This window comes from Schizosaccharomyces pombe (genome assembly GCF_000002945.2).
Source record: "Schizosaccharomyces pombe strain 972h- genome assembly, chromosome: III".
Lineage (NCBI taxonomy): Eukaryota > Fungi > Ascomycota > Schizosaccharomycetes > Schizosaccharomycetales > Schizosaccharomycetaceae > Schizosaccharomyces > Schizosaccharomyces pombe.
Window position 1 is genome coordinate 417803 of NC_003421.2, and position 23688 is coordinate 441490.

Consider the following 23688-nt stretch of genomic DNA (forward strand, 5'->3'; position numbering starts at 1 on the left):
CTAAATTATAGAAATATACTCAAAACTTTTCTGCATCCATATTACTCTTATTGTTAAGGTATATTGTGCTTTGATCACTTGAAGATGCATGCCATAAGTAATGACAATGTTAACTAATAACGAAAATATCCAAGGAAAAAACTCTCGCAAACACTCATTCTACGAAACAATCAGCCACGAAGAAATTGCTTTAAATAATTAAGGAAATTTCATAATTGAGTCTGTATGCCTAAAGTGGTTTCTCTAGTTTATTCAAAGTATAGCAAATTCATCTACTATTTTTAAAACCGCAAAACAAAAATATTAATTGAATAGAATACAAAAAGCAAAACAAAGTTATGCTGACTACATGATGCCAACAACTTTCACCTTCCGTAGAGAATCATCATAAAGAAAAAACAATATTATGGTTATAAAGTTTGTCTCATCACAAGAAATAAATTCTTCAGTCCAAAAAACTATTTAATAGACTTCAATATATTAAAAAACAAAGATCATTCTAACCATTTGGACACCTAAGGAATTGCGCTGAAAGGTAAAAATGTCACCAAACTATACTTATCAAGAACCATTTATGACAATAATTTTCTTCTAAATTAAGTGTGAGATGTATCAATTATGAAAGAAAGAAATAAATTGAAACTTCTTCAGCTTATTCACCTTAAGAAGAGGTTTATAACTGTTTGCGTCGAGGACTATCAAAAGCGTGATAGCTGATTTGAATAGAGGAAAGTAAACGGCAAGAAATAAACAAAGTTGGAACCAATACAGCCAATGCCAAATAACCCATGTACAAACCAGGAGTAAAAAATTGATATTCGGTAAACAGTCCCGTCGCACCATTGTCGGTGACAGGGTGCTTCCTTGTTTGGTGCATAGCAAGCGTGGTTTGTGATCCCTCATTTTGATCAGGTAAAGAAGCCAATTGGCCGTGTTGAAGAGCACTCTTCCCTGAGTTGAGACCACCTAGCGTTTGAATTACAAATTCAGCATTGGCCTCTTCTTCGTTAGCATCAACCTTAAATCCTTCAAAATCTGAGTTATTCAAAGGAGAAGAGGCTATAATTACATTCCACTGAGCATCTTGTTCCAAGGTAGATTGTAAGTTGTAGAACATTTCATCCAATTCCATTAATTGTGCACTTCTATGATAACTTTCATTTGACAGTTCATTCATGTAAACAACAGTTATGCGATCATTTTGAAGAGGAGGAAAAGCATTAAAGGATCCACCCAAGTAAACTACCTCAACGTCGCAGTTTTGCTTTGCCGAATGCACCAACTCTTGTGAGTCCAAAGACTCCTTGGAATAAGGAAGAAGTAAGCTATAGGGTGATTGCAAAGAAACACGCTTTAAATGTTTAAAAGCTCCCAACTGAAAATCATTAACCTCAAGGCCTGGTTGATGTATAATTAAGGTAGCTGTATTGCATGTCGAAAGTGCCTCAATTGCGGCGTCAAAAAACATCATAGGGCAAGTGGATATTGAAGAATCATCGGATGATTTGGGGAGTTTGCTGTTTTTAGTTAGATTAAATAATTTACACAGTATAATGCCATCGATGGATGCAGGACATACGAGTTCGTAGAAAATAAGAAAATCGGCGAAGTATCTTTAAATGCTGATACTAAAGAAAAGCAAACTATAAATAAAATACTCCAAGAAAACATTTTGACACTAAATTTTCTTTACTTTGGACAAGTTTGGATGTTGTCAATTGCTTGAGCGTTGGAGTGGTAGAGAATAGCTCTATATACTACTTTCAGTATCTAAAGGTACTAAAATCCTTCTGAATGAACAAGCTACATATAAGCAGATAGATTATGTAAATATAACATGTTATTTACGAGAAAAAAATAATACTACAAAACACAAGACGGTGTAGATTTTGTTCCAAAATCATGACAATAGTCCATGACACTTGTTATACACAAAAACCCTTATTTATTACTCAGTCCAAAATACCCGTTTATAAAAGACGTGCCCTTGTAAATCCCTTTTGCTTTCAGCCACTCAAAGCTTTTTCACATAACTAATTAACATCGAAGGAAAGAAATGTATCAGAAATTTGAAACAGGCAAAGTCAAATGGTGTTTATAAATACATTGTCAAAACTCTTTCTTCTAGCCTTAGTAGAAAAATGGTAATTATTTTAAAATACTTTTTTTTTTCAATTTAGGAAAGCGAAAGTCAGTTTCACTTATTCCCTTTGCCTTCTCCAGAAGAACCCCGTTTTTGAGCACGCAGTTCACTTTTCTTAAGAGGTCTTGCATCTTGAATGTGCACAATGTGTCTTTTATGAGCAGCAAGATTGGTGTCACTAGTCCAAATTGGCAGAGAGGCACTGTCAGCTGTTTTAATCGCAACATTATCAATTGCAGACCACCCTTTCGGAATGAAATTAGTTAGCAGACACTTCAATACAGTCGTAATATTCTCCAACAATTGTTCATTGGTTTGAGTGGCCAAACCACAGAGAATGGTATGACTAGTGCCGGCAGATAACTTAAGATAAGTAGAATGAAGACAACGAGCAACTTGATTACGCAAAGTCTCTTTCTTTTGTAAAACAGAAATAGGAAATGGCTTAATTTTTTTCTGTTCAAAAACTTTCCCCATCAATAGGGGGATGTATTTTAATACACGATCATCAACCAAAAAAAGGTTGTGAGAGTCTCGTAGCTCACATTTTTCTCGGATTGTTTTATACTTTAATTTCAATCTCGGGATGCTAAGTACTTTTGTAATGACTTCGTCAAGCCCTTGTTGCTCCACCAGATCTTGATATGTCTGCTGTGAATCTTTCACAATCAAACAAGCATCTGTTACATGCATTATCCTGTGCGGAAGGAATCTGTAAAATAGTTAGTACCTTATAATTTTAATGAAGAACACGCATCGATTCTATGAATGTTACAACAAGCTTGATTTATTAGCAAATCAACAAAACCGTAATACCTCTTTATTTCTGCACAAGCAGTAGAAGCTTAAGGTTTTAAGTAATTATAAGAACAAAAATTTTATTGTTGATCTTATTACTTCAGGAAACTTAATTCATCATTAATGCTCACTTACACTTTTGATGGTCTTCTAAGCGACTCTTTCTCAACGGGTTGGAATGTATTAACCTGAATATAAACCTTTTCTTTTTCAATAGGTTTATCAGAGGATCGAATGTGCTGCAGCAGGGCTCTAATTGTTTTCTCTAGCTATTGATTATTTGTAAGTAAATTGCACGATAATTTGAAATTAAAAAAAAAATTTCTTACTAATTTTATGTCAATTTTATCCAATGACTTTAAATTTTTCTTTTTTTCACTTGTAATCGCCATTTCTATTAAGATGTAAGTAATGGATGGCTTTTTGCAAGTTCAACTTGGGTTGGTCAGAGAAGTTAATATTACAATGCTATTGAAAGTTCTGTAGCATATCATTATCAAAGTTTAGTTTGTAAAGAATTAATCAAAGAACAATTGTTCTGTCTTATATGCCATGGCCTTATTAAATTGATGGCTTTGAAACGATACTAGATAAATAAGGCCAACAACTCAAGAACCGCAAATGTCGAATGAATGGAAAACTTATTATCTATTACTTGTTTAACAATTTTCTTTTAGTGGTTATTGTAAATTTGAATCATCGCTTTTCGCAAAACTCCGCATATTGAAAACCCTCATCTATTCGACTGTAAAAACGGAATTCAATAGATATGAAATTTCTATACAACCGCACATATAAAAGGAAACCTTGTAACATAATTTTTACATTCATACCTACACTATGAATGCAGTATACAGATTACTTTTTGACTAAAGTAAAAGAAATAACACACACGAAAGAAGCAAGAGAAAACAAACATTCATAAAGAATATCATATCATTTCTGTTATTCATAAAAGATTATGCTACAAATTGCTCACCCTTCGTAATGCTCTTTTTCAGCTCACCCAAAGCTACCTTAAGAAGGCTCTCCTCATAATCATTGATTTTACCAACAGGGTGAATGGTGTCAACCCCATCCTTACCCAAAGTTACACGAGAGGCAAAGAAATCAATTCCTTGATCCTTGTACAGAGGGGACTCCACAAAGGTGCATTCCTCAACGCCAGACTCACCAGCCAAAGCACGGAGTACGGAGGAGGCCATACGAGCACCGGCATAGGCCATAGACAAGGTCGCACTTCCAGCACCAGCCTTCGCCTTTACAACCTCATCACCACCAAATTGGATACGGTGAATAAGTGCGTCACGCTTTTCACCAGTCAATTCAACACCGCCTTGGGACAACAAAGGTACGATGGTCGCACCGGAATGACCGCCAACAACAGGAATATGAAGAAGTTCTGCCTTGCCATTAGTGACTTGAGAGGTGAAACGGCTGGCACGAACAGAGTCAAGTGTGGTGACACCAAACAAATGTTTGGGTTGATGAACGCCAACACGTTCTAAAGCCTTTTTAAAGATGGGCACAGTAGAGTTTACGGGGTTAGTGACAACGAGATATTTGGCTTCGGGACAAGTTTCACCTGCTGCAAAAGCAAGGTCCCGCACAATCGATGCGTTAGTAGCAAAGAGATCATCACGAGTCATTCCGGGCTTACGGGGAACACCAGCAGGAATAATGACCACATCAGCACCGTTCAAGGCTTTTTCAAGTCCCTTGTCATCAGGAGCATAGCCAACAACATTGGAAGTGGTATTGATATGTCCAATATCGGCAGCAACGCCAGGAGCTCCCCTAATATCGAACAAGGCCAATTCACTAACCTTATCGTTCAGTTTTAAAAGCATTGACAAAGGCTGGCCAATACCTCCTCCAGCACCCAAAACGGCTACTTTGAATGCGCGACTGGAGGTCGTAGAAAAAGAACGGGGAGCGATACTCTTAAGGGGAGTAAAGTTTTTGAAAGCTACTTTGGCAAACATCTTTGAAAGGTACAAATTCGCAAAGCAAAGTAGAGAACACGGGTATTTAAAAAAAATAGAGAGAGTGTGTGTGAGACAGAGAGGGGGGTAAAAGAAATTTCAATAGAAAATGTCCAGTTGAAAGGTTGATTCTTCTTTTCTTCAGAAGATACTAGACACTATATCAAAAGTTAGAAAAATTTGTTGAAAATAAAATATGTATATATATGCAAACATGAGTAGCCGCATCCTACACCATAACGTTTATACGGACTGACTAGCAAAGCAAAGCTACTCGACATCCTGGTTACAAACAAACTCCTCATGCCGATTCTAAGCATAAAAAAGCATATGCGTATAGCATCTCTTATAAAATATTCCTTCAGAAAGTCCTGTACCTAGTGACCTCGGAGAAACGGGTACGGTACATAAAGACTGGCGTAGCTGTTTATGTCAAGACTTTTTTCCAAAAAAAATATCGACTTTCGTGTGTATAAAAAGGTCTCAAGAGTAGTATTTACGTCGGTTTATTCATTTTTAAAATATTTTTTCTGGCAAATTGGGATGTAACTTGATCGTTTTGCATACTCACTTTTACTTACCTTAAACTTAACAAGTTCGAGGTACGCTTTTGGAAGTCGTTTTAGATACTTTTAGGCAAGGTCCCGAGCTTTGTTGATTATACGTTGACTATTTGGAAGATATGTTGAAGTTGAGAATCACACAGTGAGTTGGTACAGTATATATACGAATTGTGGGGTAGTGCTTACACTCAATATAAGGTTGTAGCATTACGCAATCGATCTCAACGGGCATTAAAGATCGAACGCCGATTTGTCAAGAACGACGACTGGCTAAAATAGCAAACCGCAGGACAGTGCAAAGCAATGCGGAATAAATTCCTAAAACTCGTATAGTGGCTTCTTGCTACACTACTGTAAATATTTGGCAGAAAGAAAAGCTACTGTACTATTTCAACTCTACAATGGAAACAGATTATACAGGCAGCTGTACAATGTAAGAATGAAAGTGACAGTTGTAAAGTTATAGTTCAAGCCTCAAAGAAAAAATATTTTGTATATTATATATATGTATATATGTATATATTTATAGATGAACTCATTCAACTATAAAACTTCCAAAATCTTCCTTTCCTCTTTTATTGAACAGCATGGCTTTTTTTCATAAAAACATAACATGAGCAAAACAGCAATCGAGAAAATGATACCTTAGCTAGAGGATTTGTTTAGACTGAAAAACAAAAACAAAAAGAAGATGATGATGAATTCAATTGGCGAACGGAAGACACTTAAAATCCTTTCGAGTTAAAATCAACAGGGAAAAAGAAATGAGGAAGCGTCATATACAACAGCCTTATCATTGTCATCCATAAATTCTATTTGCACACAAACAATCACTAAATTTAAGCTTCTATATCGTTTAACTCGTAAAATAACCACTATTCGTATGTATGCATGCACGCATATATCATAAAGTCAACGTAGCAATTCGTGGTACGGACAACAACTTTTCCCGCGCATTATCCGATCCCATTCAATATAAAGATGTATGTGGGGAAGTACACATTGAGTCCAAGGGATATTTGGGCAAAAGGTAAATCGCATCGGAAAGTCGAAAGCGAAGGGAAAACAAATATTTGTATCTCTGAAATAAGCCGAAGATTTGATTGATCAATTTTACAAAACATCGAGCAAAGTGTGTCGTTAGTAGCAGTAAAAGAAAAAGATGAAGATGAATAAAAAGCTCTAGACAAATCAACTTAAATCTTTACTATGAAACCGTTAGGAATATAGCTTGAAAAAGCTCTCTGAGAAAAACTTATTCGTGACGTACAATCTCAGAGACAAGCTCTCCCTTTTCATTCACCTTGTGCTTGATCTGCTCGGGAACAGCACGTTCAGCATAATCTCCCTCTTCGTTGGGGACGTTGATGTTCAAGCTTGTTGATTTACTAGTGACAACTTCGGACGACAACGAAGATTTGCTCAAATAGATGGAACCTCCATCGCATTGGTCGATAACAATCATTGGAACGTGATTCATAACTTGGCAGCCAAAATTGGAACACTTAGCAATATCAAAAGCGGCCACTAAAGTATCTACTACAACGCTAGTACGTTTACAGTTGCTCATGGAAACGGTGTTTAACTTTCCTTTAATTATAATTGTGCAATTGGAGCAACCGAAAATTTGCACTGAGTGGTTGAGCTCCACAGAATCCAAGACTATACTGTGATTGTCGACTTGGTTTTCAACAAACCACTTAGTATTTTCCAACTCAATGCGAGGTGGTTTAACGGGAGCAGTTTCCGCTGGCTTAGAAGGAGCAGAGCTTTTGATTTTAGGCTTAGGACCAGGAGTGGGTCCCGTTTTACGTAAATTCGGATTTTTGTGGGTCATTTCACTCTTATCCACCTTACGAAGTCCGGATGTAATTCCCTCGCCTTTATTAATTTCGGCAAACACCGCTCCCATATCACCTTTATTATCAGCAGGTGCGGGCTCGTTGCTATCCTTCCAAAAATCATTAGATGGAGGAGGTGGTGGTGGTGGTGGAGGCAAGCCGCCGTTTGCAGAATCGCCAGAAGATGGTGCCTGAGTTTTCGAAGCAGACAAGTTTGCCAAAGCCGTTTTCAAGGGTACTGCATCCTGTTTAGTAGACCAGGTGAGACCGGTTTTGAAGTGGGTCTTGACGTATGTAATCAATTCAGTCAACAGAGTAAGGTAAGAACGAACCCATTCGATTTGCAAGTCATCTTTACCTTTAAACTCTTTCATTACACGGTTGGCGTAGAATTGGGACGAATCTTTCATTTCAGACATAAAGGATAATGGAGTGGGCTCAACTGTGACCCAGCCCAAAATACTAATTCCACTCATGACGGTAGAAAGTTGATTGAACTCGGGGGCGGTGCGGTGTTCATCTCGAATATTGGTAATAGTGAGCAGTTCAGATTGGATAGGCTTGAGGAATTCCAAGAGTTCCGGGGAATCCATGTCGGGTTTCTGGGCTTTCAAAGCGACGCTCAAAACCTGACGTAAAAGGTTAAAAGCCTTCTCGACGTGTTCACTTTGTTCGGCAATCAAACCACCAATTTTTTTACTCAATTCCATGTATTTAGATAAATACTTGGAACAAAATTCATCGTAGGCGGAAATGGAAGCAGGAACCGCTTCAACGGCAGAGGTGGATGTAAGACTTCTGTTCCGAGGACTGATAGCAGCCGCAACTTGATCATGTAATGATGCGACAGCAGGACTACCAGTCGACACGGTTGGGGCCGTTGGAGTACCAATGTTGAAGGATATGTTGTGGGTTTGACTGTTTGAATCTCTAGAAGGACGATGCATGTTGGGAAGAGGCTTATGACCACTTTCCACAAGATCCTCCAAACGAGAAGTTGCCGCTTCCAGTCTATATGAGTAAATGTTAGATGCATAATCAATTAAAGACTATTACTCTTTTAGCAGTTTAATGCAATTACATACCGTTTGAGAATCGTGGTAAAATTGTAGCCTGTTTCACGTATATTGATCATATCCGACATGGTTAGACGAAAAGAAAATGTGTTTAGCGGAGGTTAAGTGATTTTTATAATGCAACGCAACAAATATAGTAAGTGTGGTGGTGGATGGAGGACGAAGGAACATAGAGCCGGCTTAAGCAATATGAAACTCGGTATCGAAAAAAGCGACTTAACCTTTTCAGCTGTAGTATAAACTAGCGTTTTTATTATATAAAAAATTGAAAAAACGATAACTATTTCCCTCTTTTGAAGCTAGAAGAGCTACTGGCAATGATCGTGTCTTGGCTGTGAACAAACATAAATACTTAACATAAAAAAATAATTCCATATTCGCGCTGCACCTTACTTTAGCCAAAAAAAATGTAATTATTAAATGCACCGAACCTCTGCTGAGATGAGTCCAGAGATTATCGAGGTAAGGTTTTTAATCTGGCAGCTTCGTCTGTTGTGCAATCGAAACTATATACGCTTTCTGAGTTAAAAGATTGGAAAAGAGAAGCAGCGATGCCGTTGCTGAGCTTTTAATTTTTGACGTGCTGTTTACAGTCGCTAAACTTTTGACGAAGTTCAATCCTTTTCCTACATATCCCTATGCTTACTCTAAGTATAGTCTCATTGTTGAAATGTTAATGCCTCAATTTTTTAAAAAGAATTTGTTTACGATGAAAGTGAAGGAATGCAGTTATTTAAACGACTATAATAACATTGCCTGTACAGTATTGGCAAATAAGACCTAGCAAAACAACGTTGAAAATTATGTTGATTTATAATTTAGGAGTAAATTGATTTTACTAAGTCATTTTACATTAATCATACTTTTATTTATTAATTTAAATGGCTGCTGGCAAATAAGGCGGTACACACGCATTTGTAATTTTGCTGTACTGCGTTAATGTCTTGAACCCTATAACGTTTAAGGAAAGCTAAGTTGGGGTGAATAAAAAGGGCAGTGACAAAATAAATGTGTCAGAAGCAATTGCATTTTGAAAATGAGTTTTGGAATTCTACTTTTCACTTGCTATTATTGAAAAAACAGTTTGCTTTGAAACGAGTATTGCTCATTTATTTATGTTGAGCGGCGGGAACTGAACTCCAGAGTGAATATTCTTGATTTCGCTGTTTCGTTTGTCGCAATCACAGCAATTAATTCGCGCATGTGTTTTATTAAATAAAGAATTATCTTGATGAAATGAAGAATAATTACACTTCCTTGAAAAGTCCTCTAGATGAAGAAGATGAATTGAAGACAGATCATGAAATCGATTTGGAAAAAGGCCTGCTTCCAGAATATAATTCAGAGGAAGAGGGCGCATTACCTCCATATTCAGGTAAGAATTGTAAATAATAAGAAAGGAATTACTCAATTGAAAGTTGAAACTTGCCATTGCTGTAAAATAACTTGGATGTGATCATTGTTTATAGTCGGCCATGCATGCACACACTTTGATACATGCACTTTCTTTACTAAAGTATTTCAATCATATTAATTTAAACAGATTACGCACGTGTAAGCAATCCTCCTAACATACATAGAGAAAACCATTCTTCCGGGACGACAGATGATTCTTCCCCTTTTTTGATTAAACTACTAATATCATTCACTCCAATCGTTCTACTCAATGCTCTAGCAGTTTGTTATCTAAAGTATAAAGACGCTTTCTTTAAAAATTATGGTGCAGCGGAATGGACGTTATTTGGATTTTGGTGTCTTGTTTGCACTTTGGCTTTAATATTCTTGACTTGTAAGTGAGACAATGGGGTTAATCTTACCTTCAGTCACTAACTCATTAGACTTCTATGAAAAGGGCCAAGGCAGTTAAAGTAACTGTAAATTTCTTGGCACAATGTGTAAAGGTAACTGCGGTCGGCTTGTACAACTCAAGGGAAAAATGGGTAGTAATAATTTGGCTATTATGGGTAGTCATTTGCTATACACTTTTTCTTCGCGCCAAATTCGGTAACCTGAACTTATACAAGGCTCTCATCTGTTCTACATGCAGTATTTCAGCTGCTTTACTTTTATTTTTACTATATGGTATGTGAAGTTATGGAGTTACCATTACTGACCGCTAACACGCAGTTCGTCTTCCATTTTGGACACTCAAGCATATGCTTTTTGGTTTGTTTCAAATGCTGGGTGTACAAAGTTGTGTCGTTATTGTACAGAAAGGTTTGATGCATTCATTTGATAAACATATCGACGGGACAGGCTACGAAATTGAAGCCACTTCACTCTTTGTTATAGGCAATTTTCTTTTCTTTTACGAAATGGGTTTGTTCAATATTCCTGTAATTTATTCTAACCGTATCAGAATGTCCAGGTGCTCTCAAAAGGATGCCCAAATTTATCAGGAATGGTATAGCTTCTTTCCTAGGTATGTGTATTCAACCAACTGTATGAATGATTTTTTACTTACCCGACTAGGAGGTATAGCAAATGCGATTGGAGGTGCCAACGATAATAATGACATTCCCTTGGAAGAAACGGAGGCCGAAAGCGAAGTCTAATTGCTTTATTAATGTAGTTGTCGCTACAGTTGGAAAACCTCTTTACCAAAATCACCAATGCAGAGAAGCTGCGGCGTTTTTTAAAAAATTAGCACCAACTTTCTTTAATCATCCTCTTTCACTATAAGTTTATGGAATATATGCTTAACTCATTCTTCCAATTACTATAAATTGTCAAACCAATGCATCGCTTGAAATGATTCGCGATGTTGGTTAACATACATTATGAAAGCGATTTATGAAGTTTACAATAATGGTTTTATTATTCAAAAAAAAGAGTTTGCTTACTGGTTGTTACATTTAACTATTGCAATAAAAAAACTCGCCGTGCTCTTTCATATTGCATTTATGATTTGGATCAAATATTTGAGCAAACTGATTTTAGATCATATTATCAGCTTTTCCTGATGTTTCCTATTCTTGTTAATGATCCACTTTTTTTGCCTGGGGATATTAATAAATTAGTTAGCGTTAGGATTCAATTTAGGTGGATGAATGCGAATGTTTACATCTGGAAGGTTATTAAGATAAGAAACAAAATGCACAAGGTTGTAACATACAGTGGTTGGTTGTTTAAAGCCTTTATATCTTATCGACAACATTGGCCGATTATTGCAGAAGGGTGTTACAATTGAAACTCTTGCATGTTCTTTCCTTTTTTTTTTTACGTGCAATCTTTCCAAATTGCAGTTTCAATTGTAGATAATGAAAATTTGTTTGTAAAAAAGCTCCAGTGGATTTTATAAATTTACTGAAGCAAGGAACTTCTTTTTTCCCCTACTAGTTGAAATATATCCTCTGAAAGGCAAAATTTTACAGCGTCCGTTAAACCAAATACTTAACCATAGTTGATGTATTAATTGATTTCCAACTCATTTTTTGTTTCTACCTTTTTCAATACTGGATGTCTTCTATATGGGTAATTTGAAATTCCTGCTATTCGAAAACAACTATGTTGCTCACACATTATCCTTTCAAAAATTAATAAATAATAAATATTTAATATATAAATATAGTTCCAAGTCTTTTACTATCCTAATCTATGAAGAAAGAAATTGTAGTTAGTTTAATTGCGGCGCCAGCCTCACTTCCAAACATTCATGAAGAGAGTGTAGCTGAATATCTAGGGGGCAGGTAGTTAGTATGCCATATTCACATACATCCTCAAGAATTTTAACACCACATCACAATTGTCCCGCCTTTTGTTTTGATGAGCAGCTGAATGAATGGATTTGAATCGATGCACTTGTATCGCGACTATTCACTTACACTTGTTAATTGGAGTGAGTTGCGATGATCAAAGCTCTTTGTCCATAATGCCCAACTAACTAGTGAGACTGAATAATAATAATATTGAGATACTTTATCATGTTTTCATGATGTTTCTTTTCTACATTTGCTATATTCAGTTCAATCCGGCCACCTTTGAACATATTGCCAGCCATCTGAATTGTTTTGTTGACATTAGGCTGGTTGCCCTCCGAGTTTGTTTATTTACACGGTGACGCAGGCTGGTTGCGATGAACATTCTCAACGCTGATTGGCTGCTTCTCCAGCTTGCCACTGTAAACAAATGATGTCAGGATCGTCTAACGAACGAGGCTAAACTCGTATATATAAACATCGATCTGCTTCCCCATTGCGGTTTGCTATAAAATCTGGTCTTTGCATTTTGGCTGTTTTCCACTTGAAAACATCTTTTGTTTACATCGTTTGTCTTCCTTCTCTTAAGTTACTTTGTAAAACGTCGTCCCAGTGTTTGGGTGCTTCAGTTTGACAAAGCTCCTTGAAGTAGTTGAGTTTATTATCATTGTTCATCTTTCCTCCTTTTTAATCGATCCAAAAAGACTTCATCGTCTCTACATTTTTATTCCATATATTCTTATCGTCCTTACATTTTCTATTCATCTGATATCCCTTTCGTTCCATTATTTCCCCCTATTTTCAATTGCATTTTCCGTTCTCAAAATTATCGTCTCCAAAAATTACTTTACGTACTCTCACATTTTAATTTTATAAAAAAAATGTTTGCATTTGCCTCTTTTGCGATTTCGGCCATCTTTTTCCTTTGCTCGTTCTCCTATGTCTCGTCCATCAAGCTTTGTGGCATACCAGGTGCTCCTGCTTGTAAAAGGCGTGAGATTTCTTTATATAAGCGTGCAACTGACACATTTCCTGACTTGAGTTCTGCTATAGCTTCTACCTCCTATTATAATATTTCGGAAGGTACATATTGCCATGTAAGTGGCTCCAACCTTTGTGTTTCACCCGATGTAATTGCCATTTGCGCTAATCATAGCACTGTTCTCTTGAACTGCCCTACTGTGCTTGGTTATCCCAAGGGTCGTGGTTCCGCATGTGTTGAAACCAATTCTTCCTACGGACTAACTCGCGGTCTTTGTCAGATCGGATCCTCCAACTACTCCACTAGCGCTAATTCTTCCAACTTTGACAATGCAAATGTTATCAACGTGACCACTTCCGTTAGTTCGGGAAGTACGAGCACTCACAGCAAGCGTTCTTCCGGTATATCTTTAAGCTATACCAACATTGTTGATCAACCCATCTTATTCACTCGTGATTCCTCAATGGATTGGTCTTGCAACATGACTTTGTGTAATACGGATTACCCTTACTTGGTTAACACTTGCTTCAATGGCACCCAATACCCCGTTAATTGTAACTCTGCTTTGCGCACTCCATTTGGTGGTGCTACTTGCCGTAATATTGGCTATAAAGGTCAAGGTATTTGTGTATATACCAACGACAGTCGTATCCCTGTTGCCGATGACCATGTTATTGTTAACACTACTTCCAAAATAAATCCAAACATTACCAGTGTCTTTAACTACCGTGACAATGCCTTCTTGTGGTAAAGGATTTCGCATAGATTCCCTTTTTCTTTAAAAAAAATCTAAAATAAGGAACATGGGCACTTGTTCCTTACTTGCATGTCTTCCTTGCTAACATTAAATTATCACTTACCTCCTTCCTTTTTCATGCATTCCTTGTCCGTTTACCCTCAACTTCACCAAAGTGATAGGCGTCCAGTAAGATTTTTATCTTTTGGCTTTTGCCTCTACTCTTTTCTCAACATGTCTTTATTTGCACTCTTATATTTGCGTGAGGTATTTACAGATTTGTATCTTTTTTTTTTTTTTTGCATGCATTTTTTGAACGAGCAAATTAAGTGGGACATACTGGTATGTTCCACCATTAAAGCGCATATATTTTTGCACCAAAATAACTTACTAAACTACATTGCGTATTTTCCTGTGATCATGGCACTTTACCTTGATATGTTTGATCTTCAAACAATCAATCATAAGCTTGACTGTTCATTTCTATTTTGATTCCTTTTAATTCTTCATCCCTTTCTTTGTTAAATTAATTTCCTTTTGTTTGGCACAGGTTGTTTAAACTTAGATTAAGATATATCTCTAGTAAATACTTTACTCATGAATTTATCCAAATACTTCTTTACATTCTTTATCATTTTATGCAAGGAATTTTCTGTAAGTGTTGTGCTTATAAATTTTTTTCTGCTGTAAAATCGTATATTCTTCAAACTTAAAGGTGAGATTAGCATGTTTACACTCGTAAAAATCCGTCATCCGGATCTGGTTTTTTGTTATGACACTTTGATGGATGACTCCCAGAGTTTCATGGTATCAAACAACTCTTTGACCTTTTGATAAATTGCTTTAGTGCACTGCTCGTGAACTGAAGCCGCATTTTTAATTGCAGAATTTTGTATGTTCGTAGGACAGTCAGGAGAATATATGGATTTCAGTAATTTCGTAAAAGGCAACATACACTCTGGAATGTATATTGAAAGAAACTGAAAAAGAGATTCTTTCGTGCCTTGATACTTAGACCATGACATAATAGTTGTTTTTGTTACTATAGAACGATCTTTCAATTCGACAGATGATTCAAAGTCTGATTGAGCTTGAAAGAGATGTAAAACGTAAGAAAAAGTTTTCGAATAATAATTTAAAGAGTTATCAGTAAATAATATCCGTAAAGCACCTATTACTTGGCATTGGAATTGTAAATCAGGGTACACATCCTCAAATTCACTAACGCTCGCAGAATCCAATGTAAAAGTTATACTCTTAGATAAAGACCTGCTCAACCCATTTTTTTCTTTTTCCATAAAAATGAATTTTTTCAATCGAGAAATAAAATTATATCTGTCATCAGAGTTCAAGTCCTCAGCCAACTCATTACGGTCAGATTTATCAAGCCTTCTTGATTTTAACAGAGAAATGACATTATCAGAGAATTCATAATTTTGAAAAAGAAAAGTGGAATGAAAAAAATTTAAAAGATCAAACACCTGAAAATCGTTTTTTAAAACTTTATATGTCGAACGTAAGAAACTGAGAATAAAAGATTGTATTGGCTCAGCAATACAGCAGCAAACATTCAAGTTAAGCGGACAGACGTTGCGCACATCATCTGTAAATTTAAGTTGTAATAAATTATCGTTGAAATCTGGAGTCATGTTCATTTTAGCAAGCAGCGTTTCAAATTCTTCACTGTCATTATTGACGGAAGTTTGTTCCAAATTACCAAAAGAAAGCGAAGAAAAGTTGCAGCGCTCCTCTATTACACAAGCTTGATTTATGTCGTTGAAAGAATATGCGAACCGAATGTTCAAAGGGTTAATAAATTCTTTGTTGTTTTTATTAAATATTTCTTTTTGTTCCCTTATTAATGACAAAAATTGAATACACTGTTCAATGCTTACACAAAGTTCAGAAGGAAAAAAACGGGGAAGTGATAAGAACAATGAAGAATCAATGTGACCATACGCACAAGAAACTTTTAAAGCAAGCTCAAGCCTTTTGAAGTAGGGATTTGAGCAATATATCAAGCACTGTAGGGCAATGGGGTAAGATATGGTATTCTGACATGAACGCGCATAATCAAAAAGAAAATCTAACAAGGAATCTCCTTTTAGGTTTTGAGCCGATTTTATTAAGAAGTGTGAAATTAACTCAAAGAATGAAGAAAAAGAATTAACAAAGTTACTTAAACCAATCAGACCGAATCTACGGAACTCATAAAGACGAAGCCAACGCTGAAACTCCTTTCGATACTGCAAGACACCATTCACAATGAAATTTGATAAATAAAAAGAAATGTTGGTCTTGTATAAAGAGAATTCATTTAAAGCTTTTTTTATTAAACCCCCAATTGCAGAAAATTTCTGGACGATACTAGCAAAACATTCATCGGACATTCCTGAAACGGAGATGGTCGGATCGAGTTCAAATGTGCTTGAGGTTTTGTTCCATGGAAACACTGTGCTTTCAAATCCTTGTGGTAAACCAGCCACGCAATTGAAAATAGTTGCTAAAGGGTAAACTTGCAGTGCAGAAAATAATGGTTTCGGACTCCAATCCTGATTATGAAGAAAATAATCATATACCCGAGAAGGCGCTTCAGATATGAATGGAGATCTAGCTTCTAAATTTTTAAAATTTTCTCCATCCCAGCTAGGGCATGTTAGCAGAACTTTGTTTTCGACAGATAAATCGCTGGGTGATGAATCTGTAAGATAAGAGGGGGACACTGAGGATTTAGCTCTTTTTCTTTCTGAAGTAATTTCCTTAGATGCGCTTATGAGTTTGGAATTGGATGATGTCTCACACCCAGGCACAGCGGGTGTTAGTTGTTGATTTGAAATATCGAGAATGACATCTTTTCCCAACAGATCATCGTTTACTTGAAATGAAAAGTTTTGAAAGTATTCCGAGGAGTCAAATAACTTCCTCTTCAATCCTTCTTTTCCCTCAAATTTCGAAAGCTGCTCGACAAAATCAGAATCAAATGAATTTGGCGTAAGGTCGAAAACGTGGTTGCCGAACCATAACAAGTCGTTTTTCATAATTCCATCCATTCCATTTTTATTTCAAAATCATCTATTTTAGTGGTACATTTCAAGATCCAACTCCTTTACTGGAAAACACTCTTGTTATGAATTACTAAAATTTGGCAATATGTGTGTAGTTAATGTATAATGTTGTTAACGTAGCGAATTAAGATGACTTCTTATCTAGAACAGTCAGGATTAGAAGATGTGAATGAAGTATGCGTCTCTTAAACTAAGAAATGGAACGTTAGTAATTGATCCTAACATTGAAACCAATTCAAAAATCCGTACTCTCGTGGCCGTACAACAGAAAATACTGACATGGAGTTAAAGGTATCCAGGATGAATAAAACAGAATGATAAATTGAACAAAAACTATCAGTTGTTAAGGAATTACTATTGCACAATTGCATAATCTATCCAAAACGACATTCCAGCATTTAATTTTAAGAGAGTGCTATGTGGATAAAACGTATCCTTTATGGAACTATAAGAGCTCTTTTATGCTTCTCTGGTTAGTACATTTAGATTTTTTTAAAAAAAAGTTTATTGTACTATTCGTGATATTATGGTTACAGTATACCTCGCTGGCTTGATCGTTTATTGTCCAGAGAGCTCGCATGCGAGTCAAAGCTGAATGAATGGTATCTTCATATAAAAAAAGTCTATTTGGAGAATTTTGGATCCTTCAACAAATTTATTTGAAGTACTTAATGTTCTTTCTTAATTTTTCTCATAAAACCATGTGTCAAGCAATGAAGGATTTAAATATTGTTGGCAAAAGAAATGTTGCAATCACTAATTCAAGTTTGTTTAGAAGCTTGCATTATATAGTTATCGACTTTTCTTTTGCCTTTGGAAAGGGATATCTTCATTATTCTTAATGAAACAGTATAAAATTCTTTTAAACACTAGACTAGATAAGTTGTTTTAATTCTTTCTCAAAAAACATAAACGACAGTCTAACTCTAAAATAATCGGGATTTTTGTGACACCAATGGTATAAAAATGATTAATTAAAAATTTTTGCGGATAACACAAGACTTTGTACTTTGTATTACTGGAAAATTTAGCTAATTAAAAAGGAGAACACATAAGCAATGTATTCTGGAGGTCAAAATCAATTGATTTTAACCTCCAAATATCAGCTTGATGTACCTTTTTTGCCATGACGATAATACATACAGGACTTTATAAAAATCAGCTTGGATTAAATGACAACCTACTTATCTAGAAATAGAATTTAAAATAAACATTCAGTACCCCCAAATCCTTTTTATAAATTAAGACTAACTATCACTATCAGATTCCAAGTTTATACTTGGCAAAGAGATATTGTCTTCCTCCTCATCATCTTCTCCGTTTCCTTCCACATTAATAGAAGTCGTTTTCTCATCTACGACATCCGTTGTTTTTTCAAAAGTTTCGACGACTGAAGAAGTTGTGTTTCCATTTTCATCACCATTTATGTTTTCAATTTGGCTTGAAACTACACTAGTAGGTCGGTCAACAAAGTCAACGTCTATAGCAGTAAATTTGGTTTCAGTGTCCTGAGAATTGTTTAATGCAACATTTGTAGTCTCCTCAACCTCAACATCTCCATGCAACAGTGAAACAGTTGTTTCCTTGTTTTCCGAAACAATGTTAATGTGATCAGTCCCGTGATTAATAGTTGAAGGTTGAGAAGAGTTGATTTCACTACCTTCTTCATTTCTGTCACCCTCATTAGAAAGAACATTAGACATAGTCAGCTCTGATTCGCTTCTTTTGTTCTCGGAGGTAGCTGTAGAATTATTCTGTAAGCCTGTATCTGTAGATGCAAAAGACTCTTTGATCCCTTCAATTTCAGTGGAATCTGTAATCGACTCTGTTTCAAAGGGAGGATTTGATGGAGCCAAAATACTACTTTCTTTATACTCTGATTGAGAATCCACCTGGGGTGGAGAAATATGCGATTGGTTTTCAAGAGAAACAGGCTCAAATCTTGACTCAAACGTATTTTCAAATTCGCTTGGTGAAAGATGTTTTTGCAAAGGTGGGAACCTAGGATGAATCAGCGATTCTATTGTTTGCATCGATGACCTTGCGTGTGAAGCGACCAGAGGATCTGGATGTACAAGCCCTAATGGACCAGAAATTATACGTATTGCATGAGGTACTATCACTGCTTGTGAATCTCCCGGTGATAAAATTGACGCAAGGAGTAAATTATGCATAGATATCAAAACTGTTGAGGTAGGGTTAGACAAAGATATCTGCAAGGTGCAAAGATCTATTTTGGTCCGTAATAAACGTGGTAATGCTATTGAATGAGTCAAAATGGATGCTAAAAAAGAAAAACAACAATCCATGACATCTGAATCATAAAGCTGATGAGACTCTTCCGAACTCATAAGTGTATCTCCTGCTTGACTTTCAGAAAGTGTTTTTCGCTTTTTTTGAGAATGCCCACGATTTTTAGAGAACTCTATGGATTTGGATGCTAAACCTTTAGAGGAATTAGCAAGATATTCTAATACCAGCGTTACAATATTTTCGTATTTTGAAAGAGGGACATTCATATGTGTCACATCCAAAAACTTTGAAAGTAACTTTAAAGAAGAGCATAAAACCCCAGTATGTGTTGACTCAGAAAGTAAACAATCATTTAATGAATCCAGGTAAGAATCAAATGAAAGAATGATAGCTGGAGGAATTACCACAAAAAGCTTTAAGGTTAACTCATTAACTAGCGTATGCAAATGAGGAAGGACCATGAATAGCAAAGCTTGAACTGAACTTTCTACGCTTTTAACAGGCAATGAAAGTTGTACAGTATAAACACGTTGAATTAAATCCTTCAAAGCATTTATGGGAAGCAAAACGATTTTATCCGTCTTTGTACTTAAAAAAGAAATTAAAATCAAGTTTAGAGTTCTGCATCTGTGTAAAGCTTTCTGATAAGTTTCTTCGTAGTGGCCTTTGAGTTTTGGAAACATCAAATTCTCTTCACGAGTTGGGTATGTTTGCGGTTCTATAACAAATTGAAACAAAAAATCCAAAGTAAGATGATATTCCTTTAGGATTGAAATAATACTTTGCTTCCAATAGTCTTCAAAATTTCCTTTCCCCACACATCGATACAACGAAGCATAAAGAACAGCTGCTTTCTTCTGTAATGAAGAAGGGACTACTTCTTCCCCATCTAAAATTTTAATGCAAATATTCCTTATTGAGGAAACAAATGGACGAAAGGTAGGTGAATGCGAGATGATCCCTTGATACAAACAAGAACAAACAGTACAAAGACACTTCCCAGATTCGGCGATTCGTAAGCAATTATTCACAAATGTGGGTAAATTAGGAGTCACCAATTCTCTTGTAACTGCTGGTCTTCCTACAGTAGAGCTAAACATTTTTGATACGGTTATCATGGCAATCTCCAATGTTTTAGGAGTTTCTGGTCGGTTTAACAAAGCAATTAAAAGTTTTGCCCAAGTAGCTCCATGCTCTACTAAGCAATCCCAACTTTGAGAAATAGTGCAGTGAATGAGAATAATAGCTGACCAGCGAATACGAAAGTCTTTTGATTGTAACATTTTTGTTAAACTCGTGCACCAATTCTTGCGAACGGAAAGAGCATTTTCACTCGTTCCTAATCTTTCGATACATTTTTGATGTACCAGTATGTCCGCTATTTGAGGCACCTGAAATGGTAAGTCTTCTTCATTCGCAAAAGTTATTGCCAACCAAGATTTCACAAGAGGAAGAGAGCCACGTTCTAATAAATCACTCATCTAAGATTTCTTTATTCAACGGAGTAACAAAAAAACAATATTTCCGTTTTCTTAAAGAAATTACTTGCTAAATCTCGAGCTTGTGGTGTAGGTTCTGAACTACTCGTGCGTTAAGGAAAGTCTTGCTAGGGAGAAAAGGTTAAAAATTTTTGAGAAGTAAAATCCTTTTAAACTTGAGAATGTTTAACTCAATATTAGTATTTTATAATGACCAAGGAATGTAAATTACCTCAAAGCTTAAGTCTACAAAAAAATTCAGATAGCAAAGTGATTTTATGAACTTCTTGAAATGTGCTGTAAAGAATTCATTTTTTATTGAACGAATAATTATAAAGAAACAAGACTTAATCGTAGATGTATTTAAGTTATATTTAGCTAAGTTGGGAGAACGTAAATGATAGAACCTAGAAAAGTAAAGCATTTGAAGAGTAAAAACATATCAGAAGATAGCACCATTAAACTAAGCTCTAATGTTGAACTTCTATTAAATGTATCTATGTATAAAAAAAAAGAGAGACTATTGGTATATTGAATAATGGGCCTTGAAGATACTAGAGCGAATTCCTAAGAAATATTTCTTCTTAACTGTTTCTCTCAACTGCACACTTAAATACAGGGAAAGTATCGCTTTTCTTATCAGTTAAAGCTTCTTTTGACGGACCGAAGCCCAAAATTGCTCACGCTCCTGTAACACATCATTGAGCCAACCTTTAACAAGAGGATGTTGAATTAATTTACCGGCCCAAGTGAACTGTGACAAATCTTTCTCACCATTAAATTTCCTTTCGTACTCAAACATTTGAGCAATCATTTCAAATTTATCAATGTCCTTGACAAACTTAGCTTCGGGAGTGGAAGCAGACTCATACTCTAAAAATAGCTCTTTAATCTCCTCAGCTTGTAAGGAAAGGTTTAAGGGGATCAGTTGCTGGGTGATAGAAACCATCGCTTCCGACTCCATACGATGCTTTTCCTCTTTCGAAACATTCTCGTGAGGTGTTATATCACCAACAATTGACTCAGCCATATCATGCACTACGGCAATCTTTAGACAACGTTCCTTGTTGATGCTTGGGTCATTACATAACATAGTCAAAATCCCCATTCTATACATATGGTCGGCAATGGATTCCGGCTTTTCGATGCCATGATATAGCCAGCCAGTACGTGGAGTAGTCTTAAGCCTTGACAAACAATCTAAGAATGGAACAATAGATAAAGATTTGGCTGCATTCATTTTGAAAGGGGAGTTAAATTTTTTTCTGAAAAAAACAAAACAGAGTATAAAACGGATAAATCCAAATTAAATATTATAAAAACACAAAAATAAAAAGAAATCCAAAAAGTTTTTAACAGCAGATTTATACAAATCAGCCACTTAGGCCAACGCAGGTGGTATTTGCTCAGGGTAAGTGAAGAAAGCAAAGAAGGAAATTATTTTCGATTTAGAAATCATAGAAAAAAGAAATCATTATGTGGGGAATTTCGTGTTATTTTAATTTAATGATCAAAAAAAATGATGAACTATGCATGGCCTAAATAGTCTCTCAGAAAAACGATAATTTAGGGTTGATAGTCATATACCAGCGACGTCGTCTAAATGTTTAAAGAATAAAAAAAATTAATAAAATTAGTGCTTTGGGGGGTGACCACGAACTGCTTCACGTAAGCAATCGTCTTGAAAAGTCAGTTTCTCGATAACAACTATTCCAGCTTTCTTGAGTAAATCCACACCTTCACATTTTACGAATATATCAGGCTCCAGAGATCCCAAAACTACCGTAGAAAACTTTTGCTTAACAATAAGATCTGTACAAGACACTTTTTTTGATAACCGCTTGCTGCAAGGTTCCATTGTACTGTACATTATAGCGCCCTCTAAAGAATCAGTAGGATTTTTAAGCATAAATTTTTCTATAGCACATTCCTCTGCATGTGTGTTTCCTGGTCGTTCACGAGAATAGCCCGTTGACACGATTTTTCCATTCTGTACAATAACAGCGCCAACGCAAAATGCTGAATCAGTAGGCTCACATTTCTTTGCTTCGTTGAGGGCCTTTAGCATATATTCTTCATGGTTGTAAGGTTTCATTATAAATAAGGACATATTCGCAGGTGGAAGATTTGTTGAGGAAGCTACCGAAGTTTTGTTTATCTCCTCCATCTTAATAAGATCAACCTCAAAGTAAGGTCGTACTCTTTCTAAAAAATCAACAAGGGTTTCCTGATCACGTAGTTCTTGAGCAAACAAACATTGCATCCCAGGATATCTTTCTGCTAAAGATGCTAAACAGGAAACTAGATGGGCATTAAGATGAGGATTATAAATGCAATCAAAGAAAAGCACATAATCCAAAAAGTCAAATGTCCAGTCCTTTGGATAGGGTGTAGATTTCCAATCCAACTCATGGACTTCAACATCAGAAGCGTTGTTTTGATCTAAATTCTCTCGTATCTTTTTCAGGTACAATTGTTTATCTGAAGCGACATAGTTTCCCACAAAAGGACTTAAAAGAATACCAGCTAATCCGCTAATCCCAGAACCCAACTCGAGAATTGAAGTTTTAGGCGTTAAACTATTCATAAACCAAGATTGTTGCAATAACCAAGGAACAACTTTTACTGACGTTTTCCACAAGACAGAACCAGTAGAACCTCGGCTTTGGTGTAATGATTGAAGACTTTGTTTTACCTTGATGGGCTTGTTGCCTATTGTTAAAGCAATTTGTTCTTGCTTCGAATCAAGCATTCCTAAATCTGCATCCTTTTGTTTCGACAATGCAAATAAAATCTGAGTCTCTTCTTCCACATTATCGACAGAACTTAAATATTTTTCTGGAATTTGCATGCTGTTATATACAATTCTTATTAGAAGAAACTATAAAATTAGATGAGATGGGTAAAATTTGGAGGAGAGATTGACACGATACTAAAGATGTTACGAAAAATCGAATGATTATGAATTGCAAGACTGGAGCTTTTATAAAGCAATTCACTAACAGATACTAAAATTTTCAAATATTAAGAATCAATTTGCAGGGTGAGAATGCAAAACTTGTTTCACTGC

General features: G+C 35.9%; 9 protein-coding genes, 15 long non-coding RNA genes and 1 pseudogene across 25 annotated transcripts; 14 read left to right on the top strand and 11 right to left on the bottom strand.

Annotated features, from left to right (window-relative positions):
* Nucleotides 1-202: 202 nt before the first annotated feature.
* Nucleotides 203-1739, bottom strand: big1 (family protein BIG1). Its single transcript, NM_001022807.3, has 2 exons — nt 1580-1739; nt 203-1517 (listed from the first exon to the last, which is right to left on the bottom strand). The coding sequence occupies exons 1-2, from the start codon at nt 1669-1671 to the stop codon at nt 674-676; spliced, it is 936 nt and encodes a 311-aa protein (NP_587814.1). The 5' UTR covers nt 1672-1739; the 3' UTR covers nt 203-673.
* Nucleotides 651-1539, top strand: SPOM_SPNCRNA.6839. The gene has a single exon (NR_196181.1). It is a non-coding gene; the product is annotated as a non-coding RNA (long non-coding RNA).
* SPOM_SPNCRNA.6840 lies at nt 1690-2897 on the top strand. Its single transcript, NR_196182.1, has one exon. It is a non-coding gene; the product is annotated as a non-coding RNA (long non-coding RNA).
* Nucleotides 1827-3368, bottom strand: SPOM_SPCC306.07C (U3 snoRNP-associated Cic1/Utp30 family protein). The gene is made up of 3 exons (NM_001022808.3): nt 3271-3368; nt 3077-3210; nt 1827-2855 (listed from the first exon to the last, which is right to left on the bottom strand). The coding sequence occupies exons 1-3, from the start codon at nt 3331-3333 to the stop codon at nt 2198-2200; spliced, it is 855 nt and encodes a 284-aa protein (NP_587815.1). The 5' UTR covers nt 3334-3368; the 3' UTR covers nt 1827-2197.
* A 475-nt stretch (nt 3369-3843) lies between these two features.
* mdh1 (malate dehydrogenase) lies at nt 3844-5619 on the bottom strand. The gene is made up of 2 exons (NM_001355877.2): nt 5508-5619; nt 3844-5084 (listed from the first exon to the last, which is right to left on the bottom strand). The coding sequence occupies exon 2, from the start codon at nt 4924-4926 to the stop codon at nt 3901-3903; it is 1026 nt and encodes a 341-aa protein (NP_001342887.1). The 5' UTR covers nt 4927-5084; nt 5508-5619; the 3' UTR covers nt 3844-3900.
* SPOM_SPNCRNA.6841 lies at nt 4043-5023 on the top strand. The gene has a single exon (NR_196183.1). It is a non-coding gene; the product is annotated as a non-coding RNA (long non-coding RNA).
* SPOM_SPNCRNA.6842 lies at nt 5488-5788 on the top strand. The gene has a single exon (NR_196184.1). It is a non-coding gene; the product is annotated as a non-coding RNA (long non-coding RNA).
* Nucleotides 5789-5949: 161 nt separating this feature from the next.
* Nucleotides 5950-8560, bottom strand: cap1 (adenylyl cyclase-associated protein Cap1). Its single transcript, NM_001022810.3, has 2 exons — nt 8416-8560; nt 5950-8341 (listed from the first exon to the last, which is right to left on the bottom strand). Exons 1-2 carry the CDS (start codon nt 8472-8474, stop codon nt 6745-6747), a joined length of 1656 nt encoding a protein of 551 aa, NP_587817.1. The 5' UTR covers nt 8475-8560; the 3' UTR covers nt 5950-6744.
* Nucleotides 6022-6598, top strand: SPOM_SPNCRNA.6843. The gene has a single exon (NR_196185.1). It is a non-coding gene; the product is annotated as a non-coding RNA (long non-coding RNA).
* Nucleotides 6608-7388, top strand: SPOM_SPNCRNA.6844. Its single transcript, NR_196186.1, has one exon. It is a non-coding gene; the product is annotated as a non-coding RNA (long non-coding RNA).
* A 126-nt stretch (nt 8561-8686) lies between the features above and the next one.
* Nucleotides 8687-9209, bottom strand: SPOM_SPNCRNA.6845. Its single transcript, NR_196187.1, has one exon. It is a non-coding gene; the product is annotated as a non-coding RNA (long non-coding RNA).
* Nucleotides 9210-9642: 433 nt separating this feature from the next.
* On the top strand, nt 9643-10961 carry wtf8 (annotated as a pseudogene). Its single transcript has 6 exons — nt 9643-9781; nt 9950-10195; nt 10245-10488; nt 10534-10725; nt 10766-10828; nt 10879-10961. Coding segments are annotated over exons 1-6 (967 nt in total).
* On the bottom strand, nt 10050-10492 carry SPOM_SPNCRNA.6846. Its single transcript, NR_196188.1, has one exon. It is a non-coding gene; the product is annotated as a non-coding RNA (long non-coding RNA).
* Nucleotides 10962-11523: 562 nt separating the features above from the next.
* On the bottom strand, nt 11524-14094 carry SPOM_SPNCRNA.6847. The gene has a single exon (NR_196189.1). It is a non-coding gene; the product is annotated as a non-coding RNA (long non-coding RNA).
* On the top strand, nt 12613-14468 carry SPOM_SPCC306.11 (uncharacterized protein). Its single transcript, NM_001022811.3, has one exon. It carries the CDS (start codon nt 12986-12988, stop codon nt 13835-13837), a length of 852 nt encoding a protein of 283 aa, NP_587818.1. The 5' UTR covers nt 12613-12985; the 3' UTR covers nt 13838-14468.
* alp16 (gamma tubulin complex GCP6 subunit Alp16) lies at nt 14462-16984 on the bottom strand. The gene has a single exon (NM_001022812.3). The coding sequence runs from the start codon at nt 16870-16872 to the stop codon at nt 14593-14595; it is 2280 nt and encodes a 759-aa protein (NP_587819.1). The 5' UTR covers nt 16873-16984; the 3' UTR covers nt 14462-14592.
* SPOM_SPNCRNA.6848 lies at nt 14476-14934 on the top strand. The gene has a single exon (NR_196190.1). It is a non-coding gene; the product is annotated as a non-coding RNA (long non-coding RNA).
* On the top strand, nt 16082-19510 carry SPOM_SPNCRNA.1138. Its single transcript, NR_149990.1, has one exon. It is a non-coding gene; the product is annotated as a non-coding RNA (long non-coding RNA).
* On the bottom strand, nt 18002-20717 carry rix1 (ribosome biogenesis protein Rix1). Its single transcript, NM_001022813.3, has one exon. The coding sequence runs from the start codon at nt 20619-20621 to the stop codon at nt 18135-18137; it is 2487 nt and encodes an 828-aa protein (NP_587820.1). The 5' UTR covers nt 20622-20717; the 3' UTR covers nt 18002-18134.
* SPOM_SPNCRNA.6849 lies at nt 19930-20862 on the top strand. The gene has a single exon (NR_196191.1). It is a non-coding gene; the product is annotated as a non-coding RNA (long non-coding RNA).
* Nucleotides 20863-20912: 50 nt separating this feature from the next.
* On the bottom strand, nt 20913-22026 carry hdd1 (metal-dependent HD domain-containing phosphohydrolase). Its single transcript, NM_001022814.3, has one exon. It carries the CDS (start codon nt 21856-21858, stop codon nt 21262-21264), a length of 597 nt encoding a protein of 198 aa, NP_587821.1. The 5' UTR covers nt 21859-22026; the 3' UTR covers nt 20913-21261.
* Nucleotides 21605-21871, top strand: SPOM_SPNCRNA.6850. The gene has a single exon (NR_196192.1). It is a non-coding gene; the product is annotated as a non-coding RNA (long non-coding RNA).
* A 36-nt stretch (nt 22027-22062) lies between the features above and the next one.
* Nucleotides 22063-23530, bottom strand: rib2 (bifunctional CMP deaminase family methyltransferase/riboflavin-specific deaminase). Its single transcript, NM_001022815.3, has one exon. The coding sequence runs from the start codon at nt 23467-23469 to the stop codon at nt 22252-22254; it is 1218 nt and encodes a 405-aa protein (NP_587822.1). The 5' UTR covers nt 23470-23530; the 3' UTR covers nt 22063-22251.
* On the top strand, nt 22104-22577 carry SPOM_SPNCRNA.6851. The gene has a single exon (NR_196193.1). It is a non-coding gene; the product is annotated as a non-coding RNA (long non-coding RNA).
* SPOM_SPNCRNA.6852 lies at nt 22800-23636 on the top strand. The gene has a single exon (NR_196194.1). It is a non-coding gene; the product is annotated as a non-coding RNA (long non-coding RNA).
* Nucleotides 23637-23688: the final 52 nt, after the last annotated feature.